At 42.9% G+C, this 24,064-nt stretch overlaps 1 protein-coding gene across 8 annotated transcripts in view; it reads left to right on the top strand.

The window, feature by feature from the left end:
* PDE1C (phosphodiesterase 1C) overlaps positions 1-24,064 on the top strand; it is a 547,523-nt gene that overhangs the window by 138,425 nt on the left and 385,034 nt on the right. Inside the window, exon 2 of one of the 8 annotated variants that reach the window (XM_067746674.1) lies at positions 19,440-19,777. The exons of the other annotated variants lie outside the window; for them this stretch is intronic. Within the exon in view, the coding sequence (XP_067602775.1) occupies positions 19,651-19,777 (127 nt within the window). The 5' untranslated portion in view covers positions 19,440-19,650. The remainder of the gene's footprint in view (positions 1-19,439; positions 19,778-24,064) is intronic. 8 annotated transcript variants of the gene reach the window in all.

The raw sequence follows: 24,064 nt of genomic DNA, 5'->3' as shown, positions 1-24,064 counted from the left end.
GTAGAGTGGAATGAGGGAAGTGGCAAACAACATACCTGGAGCGATGACTATGACCAACCTTTGCAAGCAATCACAAGGAGTTTGGGCTTTATTTTAATAGCACGAGGGAGCTGTGAAAGTTTAAGGGGTTTGGAGTAGAGAATGGAGAATGGGGGAAGGGCAAGAGGCTATAAATATTTTAATTAGGTCTTTGTTATTCATGGATCGATGGTTTAATGTGCATATTACCCTCCTCTGAGCCAGGTACCTCCTCTGTGCAGGTGCTGGGGAGAGAGCAATCCACAAGACAGGGAAGAATCTTGAGGCAGGAGAGCAGTTAGGAGACGGTTACAGTAATCCTGTGAGGGAGCATAGCGGCTAGACCAGGAAGCTAGGATCATCCTGGTAGTGGTGGGATGGAAAGAGGCAGACAGACTAGGTAGAATTGACAGGAGTTGGTGATGGATTCGATGTGGAAGGTGAGGGAAAAGGAGCGAAGGATGGTGGATGACTAGGTGCCTGGTCTGGAAAGCTGGGTGGATGGTGGTGCCTTTCCCTGAGCTGCAGCTTCAGGCTGCTTGTGCTATGCTTAGATTGGGCCAACCCAGGTTCAAATGTGCAGGCAGGGGTGGGTTGGAAAAGGACCTGAGGGGCTTAGCCTGGGTTGTTAGCCTTAGGCCTACGTGTACTTGTCTGTGGACGTGGCAGCTGCAGGTGAATGGATGCAGAAGAAGATCCAGCTGTGAGGGGCTGGGGACTGCAGAGGCCCGGAGCAGAACTAGGCTGATGGGGAATCTGCTGCCACAGCTCAAAGAATTTTGCATTAGCCGTGTGTGCGTGTGTGTATGTGTGTTTAATCCATCATTTTCTTTATCTGCATCATGCTTCACTAAAGCTCTTGACTTAATCTAGCTTGACTTGTACAAATGTCACCATCTGGCACTAGATCGTGTGTCTTTTCAATCAAAAAGAGTGGAATGATTCCATTCAGAAATGTAAGTCTATGACTGAATGCCTTCGTGGTGTGTTATGGCCAAACTCGAACTTGTAATCAGCCTTTGGGGTATCTTTTAAGTAAAAAGCTTGTTTGGATTAACAATAAAACAGACTTCATGCAGGAAAAGTTCTCACAGTTTCAGGGGCTTTACTCTGCCCTGAATCATTAAAGTAGACCCCGGGCAGCCGGATGTACTTTTGGAAGGACTCGGGGCACGTTGCCTCCGAGATGGGTGGTAAGAAGATGTGGCTGTAGTATTATCAGTCATCATCATCAAGCATTTTATCAATAGCCCTGACAGCACCAGGCAGACAGCACAAACCTGTGGTTTAGTAGAAAGTGTATGAAGCAGGGAGTTAGAGCTTACAGCAGGACTTCTCAAAGTGTGGTCGGTGGTTTGTCCACACCAGACAGAATCCCCTGGGGAAGGGAGCCAGGATTCTGAGTCCACTGGTCTGAGATGGACCTAGGAAACTCCATTTTTAACATTTTGCTCCCTAGGTGATTCTGATGCAGAATCACCTGATTTGAGAATCACACCTGTAAGCCCATGTTTTTGAATCATACAGACCTTTGGCTCCAGCTCTGCTACTTATTGGCTGTGTGTGTGACCCAGGGTCACTGCTTCCTCTCAGCCTCAAATGTGTCATCTGTAAAATGAGGATAGGAGCAGTGTCTACCCCATAGATGGGTGGTAGAGAGGATTCAATAAAATGCTCAGTGCAGAGCTTAGCAGGCAGTAGGTGCCCAGTAAATGGAAACCATTCAGCTCCTGCCAGGCTAGCCGACATAGGGCAGCTCCTCTGTCTTAATACAAAGCTATAGAGTTTAATAGGCTCTGCATATGGTGGAGTGGTAGCATACGCATGCTTGATTTACAAAAACTTAACTGTACATGCTCATTTTCCTCTCTTTTATGTAATGTAAAATTCTCCAAATTTATAGTTTGCACGTATATTCTTTTTTTTTTAGCAGTATGCGGGCCTCTCACTGTTGTGGCCTCTCCCGTTGCGGAGCACAGGCTCTGGATGCGCAGGCTCAGCGGCCATGGCTCACGGGCCCAGCCGCTCCGCGGCACGTGGGATCTTACCGGACCGGGGCACAAACCCGTGTCCCCTGCATGGACAGGCGGGCTCTCAACCACTGCGCCACCAGGGAAGCCCTGCATGTATATTCTTTATAAACACTCTGCCTAACTGCATGCATTGATCTTGGGCACTGTTTAGGATTGTATACGTAAGACCAGAGAGACTCTACTTTACAATTGATTTAAGGGATTTTCAAAGGCAATCCTTGAGCACATGTGATTTTTGTCTTCTGAGCTAACTTTAGAACCTCACCCCCACGGAAGGTGTGACTCCGCTATACTTAAGACACAATGATTAACTTATTTTTGTGCCTTGATTTTTTTCTTTTAATCTGCAAAATTGAAATCATCTCATGGGATGTTGGGTGGATACATGAGATCGCGGTTGTGAAAGGTACTTATTTCTTAAAAAGAAAAAGTTTTAAATTAGTCCAAAGTAGAATTGACAAAAATAGTCACCAGTGTGGTGGGATGGCCCATTATGATCGACTCCCAGAAACTGATCTGGGGCATCTTTTGTCCCCTTCTCACAGCTGTGAATAGCATTTTTATTAGGCTGGTGTTCAAGGGGTCTTTCTCCTTTCCCCCAGCATCCCATGGAGGAACTGAGGGGACACCCTTGTTTACAGCACTAGTGCCATTTCCCACGGTCTAAGTAAGGTGTGGACGTTATTGTTGACCAGATCCTCTAATGTGCAGTTAAATGCCCACTTCTGTGGGCCTGCCTTTACCCACTGTAAGGAAAGGAGAGGCCCACCGCTGGTTCTCCAAGCCATATTTTGAAGTATTTAGAAGCACCACCTTCAGTGAAATGATCTAGATTCTTTGCTTAAGAACTATAAAACCTTGGGATCTTGGAAGGGATTTTCTGTGACATACTGGAATGTGCTCCATAGCGTCCCTGATAAGAGGCTGTCCAGACCCTGCTTGGACAATTCCAGTGATGACAGGGAATCACTTGTCCTATTTTCACCCAAGGTGGCCCACTTTCTTCTGAATATCTTTGACTATTGGATATTTTCTTTTTTTATAGTGTTTCATGAAACATTTAACTCCCAAGAGCTTCCATCCATTGGTACCTTAGAACCTATGGCCAGTCCCTCTTCTGCATGACAGCCTTTCATACATTTGAAAACTGTAGATACTTCTCTTCTTGAGCATGAACAACTTTACTGCTGCTCCCACCCAGCGTGTCTCCTGCCTGTTCTTTACATATGTGCAATGCGCAGAAACAAAAGGAAGCTTTTCACAACGTCTTTCTCTCCAAGTGTTTTGTTTTCCAAGTGTTGATGCCATTTTGCCCAACGGTATGGTTAGAAGTTAATAATGATGCAACATCTGGGTCAGAGAGTATTTGCTGCAGCAGTGGGTCCTGGCATGTCTATTTGATGAGAGGCAGTAGTGGTTATTTGTAGAGGTTGTATTTTTCTGTAGTGAACTTACCTGTCCTTCTAGGTCTCTGCTGAGCTTACCTCCTCTGGAGGTCTCCTGTCATTCTGTCATGTCATCTGGCTTTGTATCAATGTAATTCACTGTGTAGGCATTCTTCCAGGTCCTGGGAAATCCCTTCTGGGGCTGAATCAAGCTGTTGTTTCAATTTTACATGCTGTTTTCATTCTCCATATGTCTCTCTCTTGACTCCCCTGCTAGATTATAAGCTCATTTAAGGTCAGGATTCTGGCTTGTACATATGAGTATTTGTAGTCCATTGATTTTCACATTCTTGGTGTTCAGTGACTATGATATTGATTTGAAGAGGAATTGGTCTTCCCTTTAATACTAAATTCTTTTCCTTTGGAACCTCACCTGTTGCAGTGGTTTCTGTATGGATTCCCTCGTTGTCTATATCAAACCGCAGACCCATGCGTCCCATCGTCACCTGAATCTCTCTATTTATACATCTCCCAGGGACCTCAAGTGCAACATATACCATATTAACTAAGTATCTTTTAAACCCTCACCTGGGCCACCCAAGCCTGTTCTGCATGGCAACATATCTTACTTCAACAGCCAGCCCTTGACCATACCCGTATAGTATATTCAGTTATTTATTGAGTTGAGGTAATCCAACTTTGGAAATGTCTGTGAAATCCATTCTCTCCTCTCCATCCTGGCAGTCATGCCTCCCTGGAGGCCCTCCCTACTTCCATAGAGCTGACCTTGTTTGGAGAGACAGGCAATAAATCAAAAATCCTGAGCTTGGCCAACAAGGCCCTTGGCTCTCAGGCCCTAGTCCTTGTTCCCTGCTCCATCTTATACAGCATCTCTGCTGGTCATTCCCAAACACACCATACTCATAAATGCTTCTTGCCCTTTGCACATGCTGAACTCTTTTTTTCATCTATTAACTCCTACTTCTCCTTTATAGGTTCCAGTGTCATCTCTTCTGTGGAGCCTTCCTTAACTTTCCCAAGGAGGTTAGCCACTCCTTCCGGATCTCCACAGCACTAACTTTTGTACTTCTATTATTGAACCTGTAAGGTTATGATTATGATTATTTGTTTACATGCCTGTCTTTTCCACTGAGTGCTTCTTAACGAGCATTTTAAAGAATTAATTAATTAATTTGGCTGCATCGGGTCTTAGTTGCGGCATGCAGGATCTTCATTATGGCATGCAGGCTTCTCTCTAGTTGTGAAGCGCAGGCTCCAGAGCTCGTGGGCTCAGTAGTTGTGGCATGTGGGCTTAGTTGGCCCACGGCATGTGGGATCTCAGTTCCCTGACCAGGGATTGAACTCACGTCCCCTGCATTGGAAGGTGGATTCTTAACCACTGGACCACCAGGGAAGTCCCCACTGAGTGCTTCTTGAAGGCAGGCAGTGTGTTTTATTTATCTCCTCATCCTCAGCACCGTATTGTGCTTGGCACAGAGAAGTCACCCAGTTCATTTAATAAAAATTATAGCCATTGTTTATTGACCTCTTAAGTGCTGTGCATTGTGACAAGAAGTTATTAACACGAGTTATCTCATTTTGTTTTCATAGCGGTCTTCTGAGGGAGACATTATTATGAAACCCATTTACACCAGGAGAGCCAGAGTTGACCGCTCATCTCTTGGACTCCAGAGCCCCTGTTCTTCACCAATGTGCCTCCCTGCCTCTTGCAATAGATATTTCTTGAACGCGTCAATGACAGGACTTTCCAGAAGTTATAAATTTCCACGTTTCTATACCACTGGCTCACTTTTGCCAAGTGCTGCTTCTCTGGGTTCTAAGGAGATTCCAAATACATAAACATGGAATAGTATGGCCAATAGCGAATTAGGGCTGTGTTCCCTGCAGGAGCTCTGCACATCCAGGTTTTCTTGGCATTATCTAGTTGGCTTTGGGGCAGGGAGAGTATACACCCCATCCCCTGCTCCTGCCTCTGACCTGCCTCTAAGGGGGCAAAGCCCTTCTTTCATCATGAGTTTGAGTCCATGCCTGATGCACTTGGAAGAGAACACAGGAGCACAGAATGCTCCGTGGGCTGTCATTCACTGGTGAGCAGAGAGCAGAGGTGGGATGGCAGGGGGTGGGGGCGAGAGGGGTGAGTGGAAGGGGCTGGGCTGGACTAGAGCCAGAAAATGGCATTAGGCAGCAGAGCTCACAGAAATGAATTCTGCTTTCTTCATAAAGGGACTTAGGATTAGCTTTGTGCAACCAAGGAGCTTATTATACTGCATAATTATTTTATAAATGCAAGGTATTTCAGGATTGGAAGGGGTCTTAGAGGTTTTGCTGTTTCAGCTAAAGCTAAGCCAAGAGAGGAGCTGTCTGTCTGTCTGCTTGAGCAAGACTGGGTGGCAGCGCCAGGATAGGGTTACCACGGCTCCCACCAATTTATTTATTTACAGGGAGAAATTTAACTTCCAAGGGCACTAGCACTACCGTGTTGAGGCCAGTGCATTTTCTCCTGCGGGGCACACATGGCAAAGGAAAGAGTGCGGCCTTTGGGTTCCCTCTAGCCTTGGCTGGATCCTGCCCTACCACACGCTGGTTGTGCAAGCTTGGCCCAGTCCGACAGCACGAGGAGAGAGGGCCTTTCCCAGGGTCCCCATGAGCTAACACGTGCAGAGCACCCAGCACTGCTCCAATGGGAGGCTATGCTCAAAGAGGTTAGCTCTTCAGTTTGACAGTTTATGTGAAAAGCCACGTGACCCTTGGAAGTGTGCCTGCTGATATTAGAGTTCCCATTGAAAGACATACGCTTTTAATGGCTCCTCTTGTCAAGTTGTGACCAGCTGAGGCAGCGTGCTTCCACCTGGGAGTGTCCCTGCTGGTGGGACCGTAAAAATCCTTGGCTGTTGTCAAGGCCGTTTCCCGAAAATTGTTAGTGTTCTGGCGTGTAACTGACACCTTCCTTTTCTTGGGCTTCCTTTGTTGTTAGCCAAGGTGAATTTGATGCCATCAATTTCTGCTCTTGGTTTCTTAAAGTCATGCCTTTCCCCAAAACTCTTTGTGAACTCCATTTTTTTATGATTCTTTTTTTTTTTTTTAATTGAAGTATAGTTGATTTACAGTGTTGTGTTGTGAACTCAATAGTTTTGGAAATCCCGGGTTCAGTGGTTTTCAGACACAAGCATGGATTAAAATCATGTGGGGGAAGCCTGCTTAAAATGCAGATTCCTAGGACACCCTCCCCCCTAATTCTGATCCAGAAGGTCTGAGTGGACTTGGGAATGTGCATTTTATCAAGTTTCTTTTGTGATTCCAACACAGGAGGTAGGGTGATGACACACTGAGAAATATTTGCCCTACTCCCATTAACAACATTTTTACTCACAGTCTTTTAATTCGTGTGATATTTTTCAATCCATGGATTTATGGGAAAAATGGTAGTTTTGAGGAACAGGTATAAAGTACCTATCCTCACAATGAGGTTGGTTAATGGCCCTAGATACTCATGTGACAATCAAAGAGAAACCTTAAAATTGAGATGGTCTTCACGATGCCTTCCTTCTAAGAGTATTCTCGGTTCAGTGAAATTGTCAACCTTCCCCTCTTCTGAAGTCCTATAACATCTTGTCTGTTCCTCTTTCATGATGCCAACATCTTTTAAAGAATCTTTGCATTCTTCGTGTTTATTTGTGGGATGAAGGACTTCAGAGTCTCCTCGCTTTTGCAGAGTCCAAATCTTTAGCTTAGGTCTGTTTGGTGGGAAGACACCCTTCCTGCATGGACTGACTGTCTTGCAGTGTTGGTATTCCATGGAATGCTCATTGGAAAACAGTGCCCCAGGTTGAGGGAGCCAGTGATCAGGTAGAAATAGTGAACACCCACAGAGGAAAAAGAACTAAAGTGGATTCCATTTTCCATGTTCAATGTCAGGGCTCACAGACACCTGCTGTCAGAATGCTGCTTCAGTGCAGGACTGGCCCAAGTCAGGGCAGTGGGTTCTGGAATATTGAGTGTGCTCTGGAGGCCAGCTTCCACGTGTGATTTTTGGCTGCATGGCTGCATGGCCTTCAAGTGCACTGGAAACTTTAAGAACCAGTCTGGGCTCTTGTCTTGTTTCTTGTTATCTAGCACTACTACTTGTGCCTACTGCCTCTGTGCTCCTGCCTGGGGCCCCATGTGGCTACTTTTACATGTCCTTCTCCTTTCTCTTCCCCCATCTCTGCGTGAAGGAAAAGCACAGCATTCATTCATTCATTCATTCATTCCACAAATTGGGCGTGGAGGTGTTGCCTTCACATCCTGCTTCTAGGCCTTTTCCTCCTACATTTCCATCGATGATCAGAATGTAAAAAGAGCTCTCGGAGAGCAGGAGCATGATGTTATCTTGTTTTTGTAGAGGAAGTGAGTCTCATAGTGGCTTTTGTAAAATTTATCTCCTTGGAAACCCACTGACACATAAATGCTCATCTTGAAGGCTTTTGAGACGTGCTTCATTCTACAGCCAGTTCAGAAACTCTTGTGGCTAAGTGTGCTTCCTGATCAGCAACACCGATATTTTCTTGTCCTCTTACTCAGGTCTGTATGTCCCAGATTTCAGTGTTTCTTTCTGGGAAAGAAGGTGATAAAGAAAACTAGCACTGATTCAGTCCTGAGAGCTCAGTAGACTTTCTCTTCACAGCTACACCCAAATGTAAATATCATTATCCCCTATATTTACATGGAGAGGAACTAAAACTTGGAGAAATGACATCCCCCAGGAAAGAGGCAGGATTTGAACCCAGGCCTGCTGACTCTTACCTTCAGCTGTTGATTATTAGAAGGACTTTTCCAGGCCCCACTATCACCAACTCTCCCCGCAACCACAATGTTCTCGAAGACCCGACTCTCCTGCTGATCTGTGTGATGGAGGAGGACTGTTTTGTTATTTTTTTGTTTGTTGTTTTGTTTTTGTTTTTTTCCTTCCAGTTTTATTGAGGTATAATTGACATACAGTGTTTTGTTATTTCTGACGTGCAGTTTGAACGATTTTAAGTCCACCCCAGAGCCAGTTCCCGTGACAGGTGGGTCAAGGAAAGTGTGACTCATTGAAAACCACAGATGATTTCCACATTCCATTTTAAACTAGTGTCATCAGCTTCCTCCCACTCAAAAACATCACCCCAAGCTGCTGATCTTTAAGGACTCAAAGGGCTAATCTGAGTGTCCCTTGTTCTCTCTGCCTTGTAAGTATTCTGTGCACGTCAACCCAGGAAGATAGGCACTGCCTGTGCGTGGAGTCGCCTCTTACAGCATTCATATGTAAAAAGCTATTTGTCTTGGAGCCATTTCCCTAAAAAAATACATCATGCATGTGTTCACTGTGCAAGAGTGTGTAGTGCCCGTGTGATCCAGGCAAGCCCCACTCTCCCTCCTCCTAACTGCCCCCCCTCCCCGCTTCCCACCCCAATCTGCCCAATAGACCATCTCTCCCTAGTTGTCCATTGGGAGTAACTCATTTGTATCAGGCACCCCAGGAAGTCAAGACTCTGGGTCATCCATCACCATCTCCTGGACACTCATCTCCATATGGCTTTTGTATCTTTTAATCGGACTAAATCTCTCTCTTCTCCCTGTTCCCTTAAACCTTCCACAGGGCCCTGTGGAACCCGCAGTATCTTATCAGTAAAATCCCCTGTGTCCTAAATCTTTTCTTTGAATGGCCACTTTACCTTTTTTGCTCCAGTTTAAACTGGGCTGTCTTCTGAGGACATTGCTTCCACTGGCGGTTTTATTCTCCCATGCCCACCAGGCTCAGGGGCGTGTACGTGAACTTCTCACTCCTCATGGCCACTTCAGGCCGTTGTTCTTGCCTCCTCCTGAGAAGCCCCCAGGTCTTTTGAAGCTCCTGCCTCAGTTGGTACTGTCTACCACTCTTCCTCATTATAGTCATCTATAAACCCTCTCTAGTCATTCCTTGCAGACTGCTGTACCTGATTCACTACTCTTGTCACAGTTTTGGGTGGTTTGAAGATACCAAGTAGGTGATCCTCGATTTCTATTAATTTATTTCCTCACCTTGAATGATCTCGTCCTTTCTCAGCCACTCATTCCCTTGGGTATACCCCAGACTTTGTCGCTACCAATCCTTGTACTCTCCACCCCCAACCCATAATTCCATTAGCAATATCCCACTCATTGACTGATCCTTTCCTTCCTTCCAGATCATTCCTTCTAGAAGCCCACCTCCAACAATTATTCAACCCCCGGCAACTCCAAACTATTGAACCTACTTTCTTTTCATTGGCCATTGCCCCTGTCAGATCATCAGTTTCCTTCTTACCCATCTCGTTTCCACGGGCCACCATTATAATACTCCTTTGCCTACCGTTTCTACTTACCTTCTGTTTTACTTGCCTAGCACAGCCCCATAGCCAGGTAAGCCAGCAACCCTCCTCCTGCTCTCTGGCAGGTGAATGTGGCTGAGAAGAACATATAACCAGGCTGACTGTCTTATTTAAAAATTCATGACCACGAGATGGACTTGGAGGTTATTATACTAAGTGAAGTAAGTCAGACAGAGAAAGACAAATACTGTATGTTATCACTTATATATGGAATCTAAAAAATAAGACAAACTAGTGCGCATAACAAAAATGAAATAGACTCACAGATACAGAAAACAAACTAGTGGTTTACCAGTGAGGAGAGGGAAGGGGCAGGCGATAGGAGTAGGAGGTTAAGAAGTACAAACTACTATGTATGAAATAGATAAGCTACAAGGATATATAGTACAACACAGGGAATGTAGCCACTATTTTCTAATCACTATAAATGGAATATAACCTTTCAAAATTGTGAATCACTCTGCTGTATACCTGAAACATATAATATTATACAATAACTATACCTCAGTAAGAAAAATTCATGACCATGAATGAATCTCATATTGAACGCTTGTACTTCCTGGCAAATCTTAATACCTTCTCCCACTTGAGAGACAACTGTTTTATATACTCTCTTCTCTCCTCAAAATTTTCACTCTATCTCCTCCTCATTCTCTACTGATGACCTTGCTTCTTATTTCCTTGAGAAAATAGAAGCAATCAGAAGAGAACTTCCACACACTCCCATTGCCACGTCTTCCACCCTCCTGCATCTGTACTCATAGACTCTGCATTTCTATCCTACACCTGCTGTTTCTCCCCACGTACTCTCTCCTGGTACAACACATGGACTGTGTCTAAGGCCAACATCTCCACTTGTGCAGTGGACCCCATATCCTCTCACCTTCTCAGGAACTTTGCTCACAATAATTCTCCTCCATTTCTTCATCAATTTTTCTTTTTCCATGGGGTCATTCTCACCAGCATGCAAACATGCTCTAAAAGCTTCTGTCTTAAAAAGAAAGAAAGAAATCCTGTGTGAACATAACATTCTCCTCCAGTGATTGCCCCATTTCTTGGATCTCCTTGGTAGAAAAATTTCTCAGCATAATTTTTATACATGCTGACTCAGTTTTCTCTTTTTTTCAATTGAAATATAGTTGACATGTAGTATTATGTTTGCTTCAGGTGTACTACATAGTGATTTGACATTTGCATTCATTATGAAGTGATAACCATGGTAAGTCTGGTAACCATCTGTCCCCATACAAAGTTATTACAATATTATTGACCATATTTCTCATGCTGTATATTGCATCCCCATGGCTTATTTATTTTATAGCTGGAGGTTTATACCTCTTAATCCCCTTCACCTAATTTCTACCCATTCCTGACCTCCCTCCCTTCTGGCAACCTCATGTTTGTTCTCTGCATTTATGAGACTATTTTCATTTTGTTTGTTTGTTTTGTTTTTTAGATTCCACAAATAGTGAAATCATATGGTATTTGTTTTTCTCTGTCTTATTTCACTTAGCAAAATACACTCTAGATCCATCTATGTTGTCACAAATGGCAAGATTTCATTTTTTTGTTGGCTGAATAATATTCTGTTGTATATCTATACCACATCTTCTTTATCCATTCATCTGTTGATGGACACTGAAGTTGCTCCCATATCTTGGCTATTGTAAATAGTGCTGCAGTGAACATTGGGGTGCATATATCTTTTCAAATTAGTGTTTTTTGTTTTCTTTGGGTAAATACCTAGAAGTGAAATTGCTAGGTCATATGGTAGTTCTATTTATAATTTTTTTTAAGTCAAATTTTCTTTTTCTTTTCTTTTATTGATTTTTATTTTTGGCTGTGTTGGGTCTTCGTTGCTGTGCGCGGGCTTTCTCTAGTTGCAGTGAGTGGGGGCTACTCTGTTGCGGTGCGCGGGCATCTCATTGCGGTGGCTTCTCTTGTTGTGGAGCACGGGCTCTAGATGCGTGGGCTTCAGTAGTTGTTGCTCGCAGGCTCAGTAGTTGTGGCTCGTGGGCTGTAGAGCGCAGGCTCAATAGTTGTGGCACATGGGCTTTGTTGCTCTGTGGCATGTGGGATCTTCCTGGACCAGGGCTCAAACCCATGTTGCCTGCATTGGTAGGCGGATTCTTAACCACTGTGCCACCAGGGCAGCCCTATTTATAATTTTTTGAGGAACCTCCTTATTGTTTTCCATAGTGCCTGCACCAAGTTACATTCTCACCAACAATGCACAAGGGTTCCCTTTTCTTCTCATCTCAACCACTGCGCCACCAGGGAAGGCCTCTACTCATTTTTTAATCAAGTTTATTTTTTTGATGTTGGGTGGTATGAATTCTTTGTATATTTTGGATTAACTCCTTATTGGATATATCATTTGCAAATACATTAAAGTCTTTAATCCATTTTGAGTTTATTTTTGTATATGATGTGATAAAGTACTCCAGTTTGATTCTTTTGCATGTTGCAAAAGTTGAGTTTCCTCAACTTTTATTGAAGAGGAAACACCATTTATTGAAGAGGCTGTCTTTTCCCCATCATATACTCTTACCTCTTTTTGGAGACTAAAAAAAAATTAATTTTTATTGGAGTATAGTTGCTTTACAATGTTGTGTTACTTTCTGCCCTACAGCAAAGTGAGTCAGTTATATGTATACATATATCCCCTCTTTTTTAGATTTCCTTCCCATTTAGGTCACCACAGAGCACTGAGTAGAGTTCCCTGTGCTATACAGAAGGTTCTCATTAGTTATTTATTTTATACATAGTAGAGTATATATGTCAATCCCAGTCTCCCAGTTCTCCTTTTTATAGATTAATTGACCCTATAAGCAAGAGTTTTTTTCTGGGCTGTCTATTCTGTTCCATTGATCTGTTTTTGTGCCAGTACCATACTGTTTTTTTTTTTTTTTACATCTTTATTGGAGTATAATTGCTTTACAATGGTGTGTTAATTTCTGCTTTATAACAAGGTGAATCAGTTATACATATACCTATGTTCCCATATCTCTTCCCTCTTGCGTCTCCCTCCCTCCCACCCTCCCTATCCCACCCCTCTAGGTGGTCACAAAGCACCGAGCTGATCTCCCTGTGGTATGCGGCTGCTTCCCACTAGCTATCTATTTTACGTTTGGTAGTGTATATATGTCCATGCCACTCTCTCACTTTGTCACAGCTTACCCTTCCCCTCCCCATATTACCATACTGTTTTGATTACTATAACTTTGTAGTACAGTTTGAAATCAGGGAGCATGAAATCAGGGAGCTAGTTTATGCTGCTGTAACAAGCAGTTCTCACATTTATTTTTATTTATTTATTTATTTATTTAACATCTTTATTGGAGTATAATTGCTTTACAATGGTGTGTTAGTTTCTGCTGTATAACAAAGTGAGTCAGCTATACGTATACATATATCCCCATATCCCCTCCCTCTTGCATCTCCCTCCCACCCTCCCTAACCCACTCCTCTAGGTGGTCACAAAGCATAGCAGCTGTCACATTTAAGTGGCTTAAGACAAACAAATAGATAAACAGTCATCTTGCAAGTCCATTCATGGGCTGGCAGAGGCCCAGTCCAGGGTGCAGGCTGAGAGCATTGTTGTCAGTCATGCAAAGGGAAAGAGAGATGACAGATTGCATACTGACTCAAATGTTTCTACCTACGAGTGACACCTCTGCATACACTTGCTTGGCAGAAGCAAATCACACATACTTGCCTAGCTTAACAGGGTGGGGAAGTGCAATCCTACTGTGTACTCGGAGGAGGGAACTCAAACATTTATGAATAGGTCTAATAACTGTCACATTTACACATATAGTTATAGCCCTCTGTGAACCCCTTCCTGGCCTCATTTTTCCCTGTCTCTAGAGACTATCACTATGCTTAATTTGGTGATATCTCATTGTGTTAATTTTTATTTCCCTGATTATTATTGAAGTTGAGCATCATTTTATATTTATTAACTATTTTGGTTTTCTCTTTTGTGAGTTGCCTGTTTATATAAACATATATAATTTTAAAAATTATATTATTTGTTGCTTTTATATTGATTTATTAGAGTTCTTTATGTATTTTGGATACTAGCACTCTGTTGGTTATTTGTTATAAATATATTCTATTCCATGGTTTATAGTACCCTTTATTTATGGAATCTTTTGAAACACAGAAGTTTTAAAACACTTTATTGTTTACTTTTTAATCTTTTGTTTTATGGTTTGTGATTTTTGCATCTTGCTTAAGAAATCTTTTCCTACCCTGAGGAAATAATACTTTCTTTTGGAAGTTTTGCTTTTCAAATATAGGTCTTTATTCTACCTTGAGTTGAAAGTTGTATATGGTGTGAATTAGGACTTTATTTCTTCTCTAGTAAGGGTAATGAACAGTTCCAGCATCCACTAATTTATAATGCTTTTTCTCTTATATATCAAGTTTTCATATAACAAATATTCCAGGACTCTTTATTCTGTTCCATTATGCTGTGTGTCTGCTCCGGGGCTAATTAAAACATTCTTAATGGCTTCATAATTAAGTGCTAATGTCTAATAGAATGAGAATTATCCTTCTTCCCACCTCTGTTCTTCAAGATTGCTTTGGCTATTTTTGGACCATTGTTCTGCCTTAAAAATTTTTACAACAAGCTTGTCAAGTTCCATGGAAAGCCTTGTTGGAATTTTGATTTATTTGTTTAACAACAGTTATATATCACTTATTATGTGCCAGGCACTGTTCTAAATGCTTTACGAATACTTACTCAGTTAAAACGTATACTTTTATTTGGAGAGAATTGACATCTTTATGCTGTTGAGTCTTCCCATTCATGAACATGGCAAAGATCTGGCCTTCTTTAATATCTTTTAATAACATTTTATAATTTTCTCCATAATGATCTTGATTGTTCAGCTAGATTTATTCCTTGGCACTTTGTAAATTTTTATTGCTGTTGTAGAGGATATCATTTGAAAAATTACACTTCCTAATTGTACATTGCTGGTGTAAAGGAAGCCAGTGCAAATAGATTGTTATTGTTAACCTTAAATCCAGCAACTTTGCTTAACTCTCTTGTTAATTCTAATTATTTGCCTGTGAATTCTCTTGGATTTCCTAGGTGAAAATTATAACCTCTGCTGGTTAGGACTTCTGGTTGAGCAGAAGTGGTGATAACGGTCATCTTCACTTCATTCCTGACTTTAAAGAGAATCTTTCTCATTTCTCACCACTAAGGAGAAGTTTTCTGTAGTTGTCTGGTAGGTTCTTTTTATCAGATGAAGGAAGTATCCTTATAATTTTAGTTTGCTGAGAGATTTTTGTTTTGTTTTGAATTTTATTTTTTAACATAGAATTTTTTCTGGTGTATGGTTCTAAATATTTTAACTTATGCTTAGATTTGTATAAGCACTGCCAGTGAGTTTATAGAACAGTTCTATCGTCCCAAATACCTCCCTCATGCTATTCTTTAAACCCTCTCTCCAGCTCTAAGGTTTGGCAACCACTAATCTCTTCTCTGTCACTATAATTTTATTCTTTTCAAGAATGACACATGATTGGAATCTTACAGTATATAACCTTTGAGACTTTTTTCATTTGGCCTAATGCCTGTGAGATTCATCCAAGTTGCAAATATCAGAAGTTTGTTGTGTGGCTGAGCAGTAACCCATTGCGTGGAGGTACCACAGTCTGTCTGTTTACTCGCTGAAGGGCATATGGGTTGTTTCTGGGTTTTGATGATTATGAGTAGAGCTGTCATAAACATTTGTATACAGGTTTTTGTGTGGCCTAAATTTTCATTTCTTTAGATAAATTCTTAAGTATATGTGTAACTTTGTAAGGAAGTGCCAAGTTATTTTCCAGAGTGGCTCTACCAGTTTGCATTCTCACCATGTTTGAGAGTTTCAGTTGCTCTGCACTTTCACTAGCACTTCATATTGTCAAAGTTTTTTATTTTAGCCATCTTATTTGTCCTAAGAAGTGTGTAGTGATATCTCATAGTGGTTTTAATTTGTACTTCTCTAATGGCTAATCATGTTGATCATCTTTTTATGTGCTTTTTAAGCCTACTGTATATATTTTTTGGTGAAGTGGCTATGTTTTTGCCCAGTTTTTAATTGTGTTGTTTCTTTTCCTACTATTGGGTTTTTAAAAATTATGGTAAAATTTACATAACATAAAATTTACCATTTTAACCATTTTAAGTTTATAACTTAGTGGCATTAAGTACATTCCCAGTGTTGTACAACCATCACCACCATCTATTTCCAGAACTCTTTCATCAGCCCAAACAGAAATTGTACCCATTATATAATAACTCCCCATTCCCTGCTCCCCCCACTCCCTGGTAACCTCTATTCTGCTCTTTATCTCTATGAATTTGCCCATTCCGGGTGCCTCATATAAGTAGAATCATACAACATTTGTCCTTTTGTGTCTGGCTTATATTACTTAGCATAATGCTTTCAAGGTATATACATGTTGTAGCATGTATCAATATCAGAATCCCATTCCTTTTTATGAATGAAAAATGTTTCACAATATGGGTGTACTACATTTTGTTTATTTATTCATCTGTTGATGGACATTTGGGTTGTTTACATTTTTTGGCTATTGTAAATAATGCTACTATGAACATTGGTATACAAGTATCACTTTGAATCCTGGCTTTCAGTCCTTTTGGGTATATACCTAGGAGTGGAATTGCTGGATCATCATTTTTGTTTTGTTTTTGTTTGTGTTCTTTTATTCATTAAAAAAATTGAAGTATAGTTGATTTACAATGTTGTGTTGATTTCTCCTGTACAGCAAAGTGACTCAGTTATATATATATATATACACACACACACACACATTCTTTTTTATATTCTTTTTTCCATTATGGTTTATCTCAGGATATTGAATATAGTTTCCTGTGCTATACAGTAGGACCTTGTTGTTTATTCTGTTCTTTTATTCATGAATAAGTATTCTTTGATTTTTTTCAAAGACTCTTCCTACATCTATGGACATGATTATTTTGTTTTCTTTTGTAGTTTCTTAGTATGCTAAATTATAACATTAATAGATTCTCTAATATTATTCTTACACCTCTGTGATAAGCAGAATTTGTTTAAGCTGTATTATAGAAAACAGTTTTGCTTTCAGTTTACTAACTGGTGTTGGCTCTGGTGTTTTTTACTATTATTTCACCTATGTGCATGTTTATGTTAGTAACATGAAAATATTAAACTTTCCCATACTCTTTCAATGTGTTTCTCTTTTAAATAATTATCCCCACATGCCGGCTTTAAGATTTACTTTGCCCCTGTGAAAAGATAAGCTGGTCTTCCTACTTTATAAAAACTGGACTCTAAGTGTAATGGAAGAGTGCTAAACTAGAAGACAGCTATACAGAGAGAACTGTTAGTGGTCACTAGACCCTTCTTCTAGGAGTTACATAAAAGCTTCTTCCAGCATCAGTTTGCAGGTAACTCACTAGTCTCTTCCCTCCTGGGCTGTGTGCAAGGTGTGGAACCTGGGAGCCTGGAGTCCTGGATCTTCTTCCTGCCTGGTTCCTAACTAGCTGTATGCTGGGTCAGTGTCAGTGACTCAAGCAGAGAATGGATGGGCCAGCTTCATGGAAGATGGCCGTGACTGTGTTCAGTGATGTCTAAAATGTCATCTCGTGAACGCTGTTGAGCCAGGAAGGACCAGCTCAGTGATTTCGAGCAGGTCATGCTGGCTCCCTAAGCTTCGGTGTCCAGGGGGAGTCTCCATGGTTCTAGAGGTTTTTAAGGCCATCATGCTGTTTAGCTGTTTAGCAGTTTCAGGACTGCTACTTTTGTCCCCGCCCCCCTCCCAATTGATATGAATCAATGAATGTGATGGTATTTGGAGGTAGGGCCTTTGAGAGGTAATTAGGTCATGAGAGTGTAGCCCCCGTGATGGAATTAGTGTCGTTATATGAAGAGGAAGAGAGCTAGCCCTCCTTTACCCACCCCTGTCTCTCATCCACGCAAGGATACAAAAAGAAGGCAGGTGCCCTTGGACAAATTCCTTAACCTTTCTGAGCTTCAATTGCTTCACTTATAAGATGTAAATAATTATTATTCCCACCTCTAGAGAGTTCAGACCCTTTAGTATAATATTCAAGGACCGTCAGGACCCAGCCCCAACCTACCTTTTCAGTATCTTTCCTGGTACCTTGCACTCTGGCCATCTGAGATGCTCTCCCATTTCCCAAACACACAATCCCCATGCACTCTCCATGCCTTTCCTTATTTTTTCCCCTCTGCAGGAAATACAGTGTTTGTCTCTTCTGGCCCTGGTGAAATCCTCCTTGTTCTTCAAAGCCCTGTTCTCTGAAAGTTCTCCAGTCCTTTCCCATATCAGTTATCTATTGCTGAGTAACAAATTACCCTGTAGCTTAGTAGCTGAAAGCAACAATGAACACATATCATTTCACACAGTTCTGTGGCTCAAGAATCTAGAATCAGATTAGCTAGGTGGGTTTTGGCTCAGGGTCTCTCATGAAGTCACATTCAAGATGTCAGCTGGGGCTGCATTCATCTGAAGCCTTGACTAGGCCTGGAGGACCTGCTTCCATATGGCCACTCACATGACTGGCAAGTTGACGTTGGCTTTTGGTGGGAGGCCTCAGCTCTTCACCATGTGGACCTCTCCACAGGGCTGCTTGAGTGTCTTCACAGCATGGCTGCCTGGTTTCCCCAGAGAAGGGATCCAAGGGAGAGCAAGGTGTGAGTAGCAATGTTTCTGTGACCAGGATTTGGAAGTCATACACCATCCCTACCCCAGTATTTTGTTGGTCCCTGGGTTACTACTGACTCAGTGTGGGAAGGGAGCACACAAGGGTGTGAGCATTAGGAGGTGAGGCTCACTGGGAGCCGTCTTAGAGGCCAATATCACATTTCCCCAACAGAATTAAGTGTTCTGGTGTTCAGCCACATTCATTTATTTACAGGGTCTTTCTGTGCTATACAGTAGATATTTGTGTGCTAGTTTTATTTATTGGATGCATTTGATCTGTTCAGCCTGTAGGCAGCTGGTAATGATGCGGTGATTTATGGTGCTGGATGTAACAGTGCTGGCAGTGCATGTCTGAGCAATGTTTAGGGTGTGTGTGCGTGTGTGTGTGTGTGTGTGTGTGTGTGTGTGTGTGTGTGTGTGTGGTGTGCTTGCACTCGTGTCCGGCACATTGGCTCTCATGAGCTCAACTTACTGCGAGGTGCTTGGAGAGAAATGGAGCAGCTCTGGTTAGTCGTGGCTGTGTGGTTGACCCATACCCCGGATCTGAGGACCTCCTTGTTTGTTTCGGGCTTTGTGCCCTGCTGGTGGCTTGGCCAGGGTGGGCAGTGATCTTCTAGGTCAGCTGTTCTATTTAATGCCTGTGGAGGGGGGTGAGTTTCCCTTGCCCTCTCTGCTTGGACCCTCCTTCTCACGTGCACACCCTCTCAGCATCTATCCTCAAGTAGGTTTCAAAGTCGTGCTGGGAACTGTTCTTTCTCACAGCATGGCTGAAAGAAACCAAGGGAATTGGACGTTGAATTCAATAGTGTGCATTTTCAAAACCACCAGGGGCTTGTCAGGGAGCTCTTAGAAAGTGTGCCTGGCTGTGCCTTTTCAAGGTGGGTTACGTCCTTCAACACCTTGCTTCTGGAGCAGTACCATCAGCGCCACCTGGGAGCTCGTTTGAGATGCAGAATCACAGGCCCCACCCGAAACCGACTGAGACAGAATCTGCAGTTTTAACAAGATCCCCAAGTGGTTTTCATGCCTGGGGAAGTCTGAGATTCAGTGTTTTGGAAGGCAGCCTTCTGGAAAATTCAGTCCCTTTGGATGGCTCCTGAATGTACAACGCAGAAGAAGGTTCCCAGGCGCCCTGTGTGTCTCCTGAGAATCAAGCAAAAAAAGAGGCTTGGCCGAGGCGGTGGAGGTTTGGCTTCGCCTGGAGATCATTGTGGAAGTGAGTGTTAACCAGTGGGTTGCTGAGGCTTATTTAAAATAAAAACATCTCTCTTTTCTTTTGGCAATGATTTAAGTGATTTTACTTTGGTGGGTAAAGGGCTTGGGATATTTTTGTCAAATGAGGAGTGGATGGGGCTTGTCAGTCTGGAGAAGAGGGGGCTCAAAGGGCTGAGGCCATGATCGTTGTCATCAAATTTGGGAGGACCCTGAGGAGGAATGGGAATCAGGCTTGTTCAGTGAGGGCAGAAGGAAGACCTTCAGAAGGATTCCATAATCATGAAGATGACCTTGCTAAGGTTGCAGAACTAATTAGAGGTGAAGGGGGCCCTATCTCCACAGGGGCTGAGCTGCCATCTGTAGGGGCAGTCCAGACATGAGCTGGACCTGCCCTTGTTTGGGACGTTGCAGGGGGTCTAAGCAGGACATGTGGAGCTGGACCAGTTCCAGTCCTGTGAACTGTCGAGAAAAGAAAAGGGCTCATAGAACTGGGTTCACTTCCAGCTTTCCCATTTACTAGACCTGATTTGGGCAAGTTATTTAACTTTTCTAAGCCTCAGTTTCCTTATCTGAAAATGGGAATAATAATACTCACCTCATGGGATGGTGTGAAAATTAAATAAAAATTAATTATGGGTGTAAAGTTCTTGCCAGTGCCTGGCATGAAGTAAGGCTTAATACATTACAGGGTTTTTCCTTCCTCTTCTCTGTACTTATTTCCTTTGCCTTATTTGGGTTGGACTTAATTAGTTAACAGTTAGAACAGCTGGCTTGATATTGTATTTTAATCTTGTTCATTTCTGATTCTTGTTAACTGCTAGCCGTCCTGGTTTGCTCAACTGGGGTGTTTTAATGAGGCCAGAGTAGCAAGGTGGCCCTGTATGGGCACTGCTTTGGTCACTCAGGTGTCACCCTTGTTGTGGGCCAGCAGTCGTGCAGCCCGGGGTCTGTGGTTGTCACCAGGGCATCAGCCAGGAGGGCTGGACAGAGCCCCACAGGCTGTTACCATTGGGAAGCAGCCGGGTGCATGTCGGGTGGTGGTGCTTTGGAGTGACTGCTGACCCTGGACTGGTGTACCAGCACCTGAATTTAGAGCATGTTTAGACATATCTGCTCTTGGATAAATTCACGTGTCCATCTGCAGATGCGACACTTTTGTAGATGGGAAGAGGAAAGAAGGCAGAGTTGCAGTGAGAGGCATTTTATAATGTATCAAGAGAGGAGAGAGCTCTTTTCTCTGCTTTTTACTACCCCCTCCCTCAATTAAAAGCTTTTCTTGCCTGAGAAAGGGAGAGATTTAGGGTATGGTTGGTCCATCTCAGTCTGCTCCCAGGCCTTGAATGTACCACACTTCTCCCCTCTCCCTGGAACAGATCCCATCATCCTCTCCACCTCCCTGGCTCTCACCTGCCCTGGGTCTCCTAGAAGCCTTCTGTTCTCCTCACTCCAGACCACCACAGTCTCTACCTTCTGTGAACAAGGACCCTTCATTTGGCATTCAGCAGAGTTTAGATCATGTCATGTATTAATTTTATGTTTCCCCAACTTGGCCTCGGGCTTCCTGAGGTCAGGACCTGGTAGCTTGGCCAGGTGGTTTCTGCAGAAATACCAGGTACCGTAATAAATTTGTATTGCAATAACTCCAGTAATCTGTGTCAGGAAGCTCAGTGCCAGGCCTCTGGTCTCAGTGGACTCCTGCCCACCCAAGGACCAGTTGTATCCATCCTTGAGTCCAGCAAGACATGGGGAGGAAGGGGCTCAGGGAGTGAGTGCTCAGTAGAGGTTAATAGATTGTTTGATCTGAGTAACTGAAAGCCATGGAAAGTCAGTCTGAAACCTGGCAGCTTGGAAAGAGAGGCCAGGGAAAGGGAGCCAGGAAGTGATTGAAAAACGTAAAATTCACTTTTATTAATATCCCACTTTGTTACATAAAGGATTGGTGTACAGAGCAAAATAGAAATAAAGTATAATTTGTGGAATGAGGTTGGATATAGATTAATAAATGTATACAATTAGGACCAGGGAAGATAGAAATATATTACATGAGCTTTTTCATATGACCCCAATTCCTTCAAATTAATTTAAAAAAAAACATAAAGGGCAATCTGTTTCCCAAGCTGTCTTCTCAGGTTGGCAAAGACTTATTTGATTTTCCTTTCTGTCTGTATTTCATCGCACCCTGGGTTGAATGAGCTGGCGAGCCACTCTGCCCTCTGGCAGGCAAACCTTGCCCTCTGCAAGGATTTGCCCATTACTCCAGGAGAGAAGGGCCCAGAAGGTGCACCATCCCTTCCACTCTCAAATTATCTGCACTGATGAGTCATCACTACAAATAGGTTTTATTTTCTTTTGTGCAAGAGCCTGATTCGGAGTCGATTTGACAGGCAAATGGGCCCAAAAGGTATAATGAGACAACACTAAGCATTTCTGAATAACGAAGTGGAGAAAGGAACTGGCTGAGGGGTGGCGAGGCCTTTTATGTCTCTGGGGCACACAGTCCAGTTGGACTTCAGAGCTCTGTTCTGTTGATGGAGCAGGAGAACAGAGTGCCTCCCTGTGTGGTGCTTCTGACCTGAGGCTCAGTGGAGGGGAGGCAAGGGGTTCTCCTGCCAGGGCTGGGTTTCTCGAAAGTAAGGCTTGTCAAACAGTACTGATACTCACATGCTAAAAGTGTGATGGGTAGCATGCAGGTTAAGAGCACTGGCTCTGGAATAAGGTGCTATTGGATTCAGTTTCCACATCTGCCATTCGCTAGTTGTTTCATCACAGGGAATTTACTTAAGTTCTCAAAGACTCAGTTTCCATATCTGGAAAATAGGGAAACAATAGTGATAACCTCAGAGAGTTGCTGTGAAGATAAAATTAGGTAATGAAGGAGCAGTGCTTAGTTTGGTCCTTAGTTATATAGCAGCTCTCATTTTAAGCAAGTCAAGTAATATATTTTTATATAAGTATTTAATTAATTCAGTTATCTCTGTGAATTGTCCATTTTTTTGACCCTATTATTTTATGGTCTATGCAACCTGGCAGAGATTTTCCCACATACCCATCCTACCTTCCCCTCCAGCCTCTTCCCATCCCGCCCATGACAGGCTTTGGTAGTGTATCACAGACACATCTTGCTAAACTCAGACTCAGCGTCAGAAGGCTCCCTAACACAGTACTCTGCTCAGCCATTGCCAATCAGAGTTGTATATGTTTATGTTTAAAACATATCCTGGGGCTGTCAAGCGTCAATATTTATCAAACCCAATGGGGGCAAAGGAAACCAAGCCCTTTACTTTTACCCTTGACAGACCACTACGAGGGAGTTAAAGAGATGGGGTACATTCCCTTCTCTGAGAATGCTGGACTTGGAGCTGGAAGAAATGATATTTCGAACCCTGATGCTTGGCCTTGGTCTCATCTTGGACAAGCCACTTGATCTCTTGGAACGTCAGTTTCTTCCCCTGTTAAGAGAATAGGTCTTGCCTCCTGGGGGCTGGTTTTATGAGTTGTACTGTTTTCATGCGAAGATTTGATTCTAGTTCCTATTCCCTTGTTACTGTTTTCTAACTGTGGAAGATTTAATAGGGTTAGGGAGACACCTGGTAGCTGGGGTTCTTGCATCAATGTGGCAATGAAGCTCCTCTCTTTGTAACTAGATTCTTCCTCTTCTGGATCCTGTTATTGTGCATCCTGGCCCCTGTGACCATCTCACAAAAGGGCCCCTCTCTGCTGACCACCTCCTAGTCTTGTGCCAGGTATGAAATCCCCAGGCAGGTGACCTCCCCCAATCTCTGTAGGCTAGTACATGGCTCTCACTGGGGCTAGAGCCATGGAGTAGAGGGTCAGGACTTAGTGTGACTTTTCTCTAGGGGTAGCTCTCTCTGGAGCACAGCCTACCTTTCTTGGAAGGCAAAGAGGCTAAATGGAAAGAACCTGGGCTTTGGAGCCAGGCATACCTTGATTGGGAATTCTGACACACAACTTTGTGGTCTTGGAAAAGTTACCTGACTTTTCTGAGTTCCAATGCCCTGTCTATCAAATGGGAATGACAGTCTTACTCAGTGTGAAGGCAGGGACCATGACTGATTGTTCAGGGCTTTATCTGCAATTTAGTCAATGTTTTATAAGTATTCCTGAAGGACAGAATGGATACTTAAAAAAAACCATATTTATCGGGCTTCCCTGGTGGCACAGTGGTTAAGAATCCGCCTGCCAATGCAGGGGACATGAGTTTGATCCCTGGCCTGGGAAGATCACACATGCCATGGAGCAACTAAGCCCGTGCGCCACAACTACTGAG

Source organism: Pseudorca crassidens, chromosome 8 (genome assembly GCF_039906515.1).
Source record: "Pseudorca crassidens isolate mPseCra1 chromosome 8, mPseCra1.hap1, whole genome shotgun sequence".
Taxonomy (NCBI): Eukaryota; Metazoa; Chordata; class Mammalia; order Artiodactyla; family Delphinidae; genus Pseudorca; species Pseudorca crassidens.
This window is presented reverse-complemented; position numbering and strand designations above follow the sequence as displayed.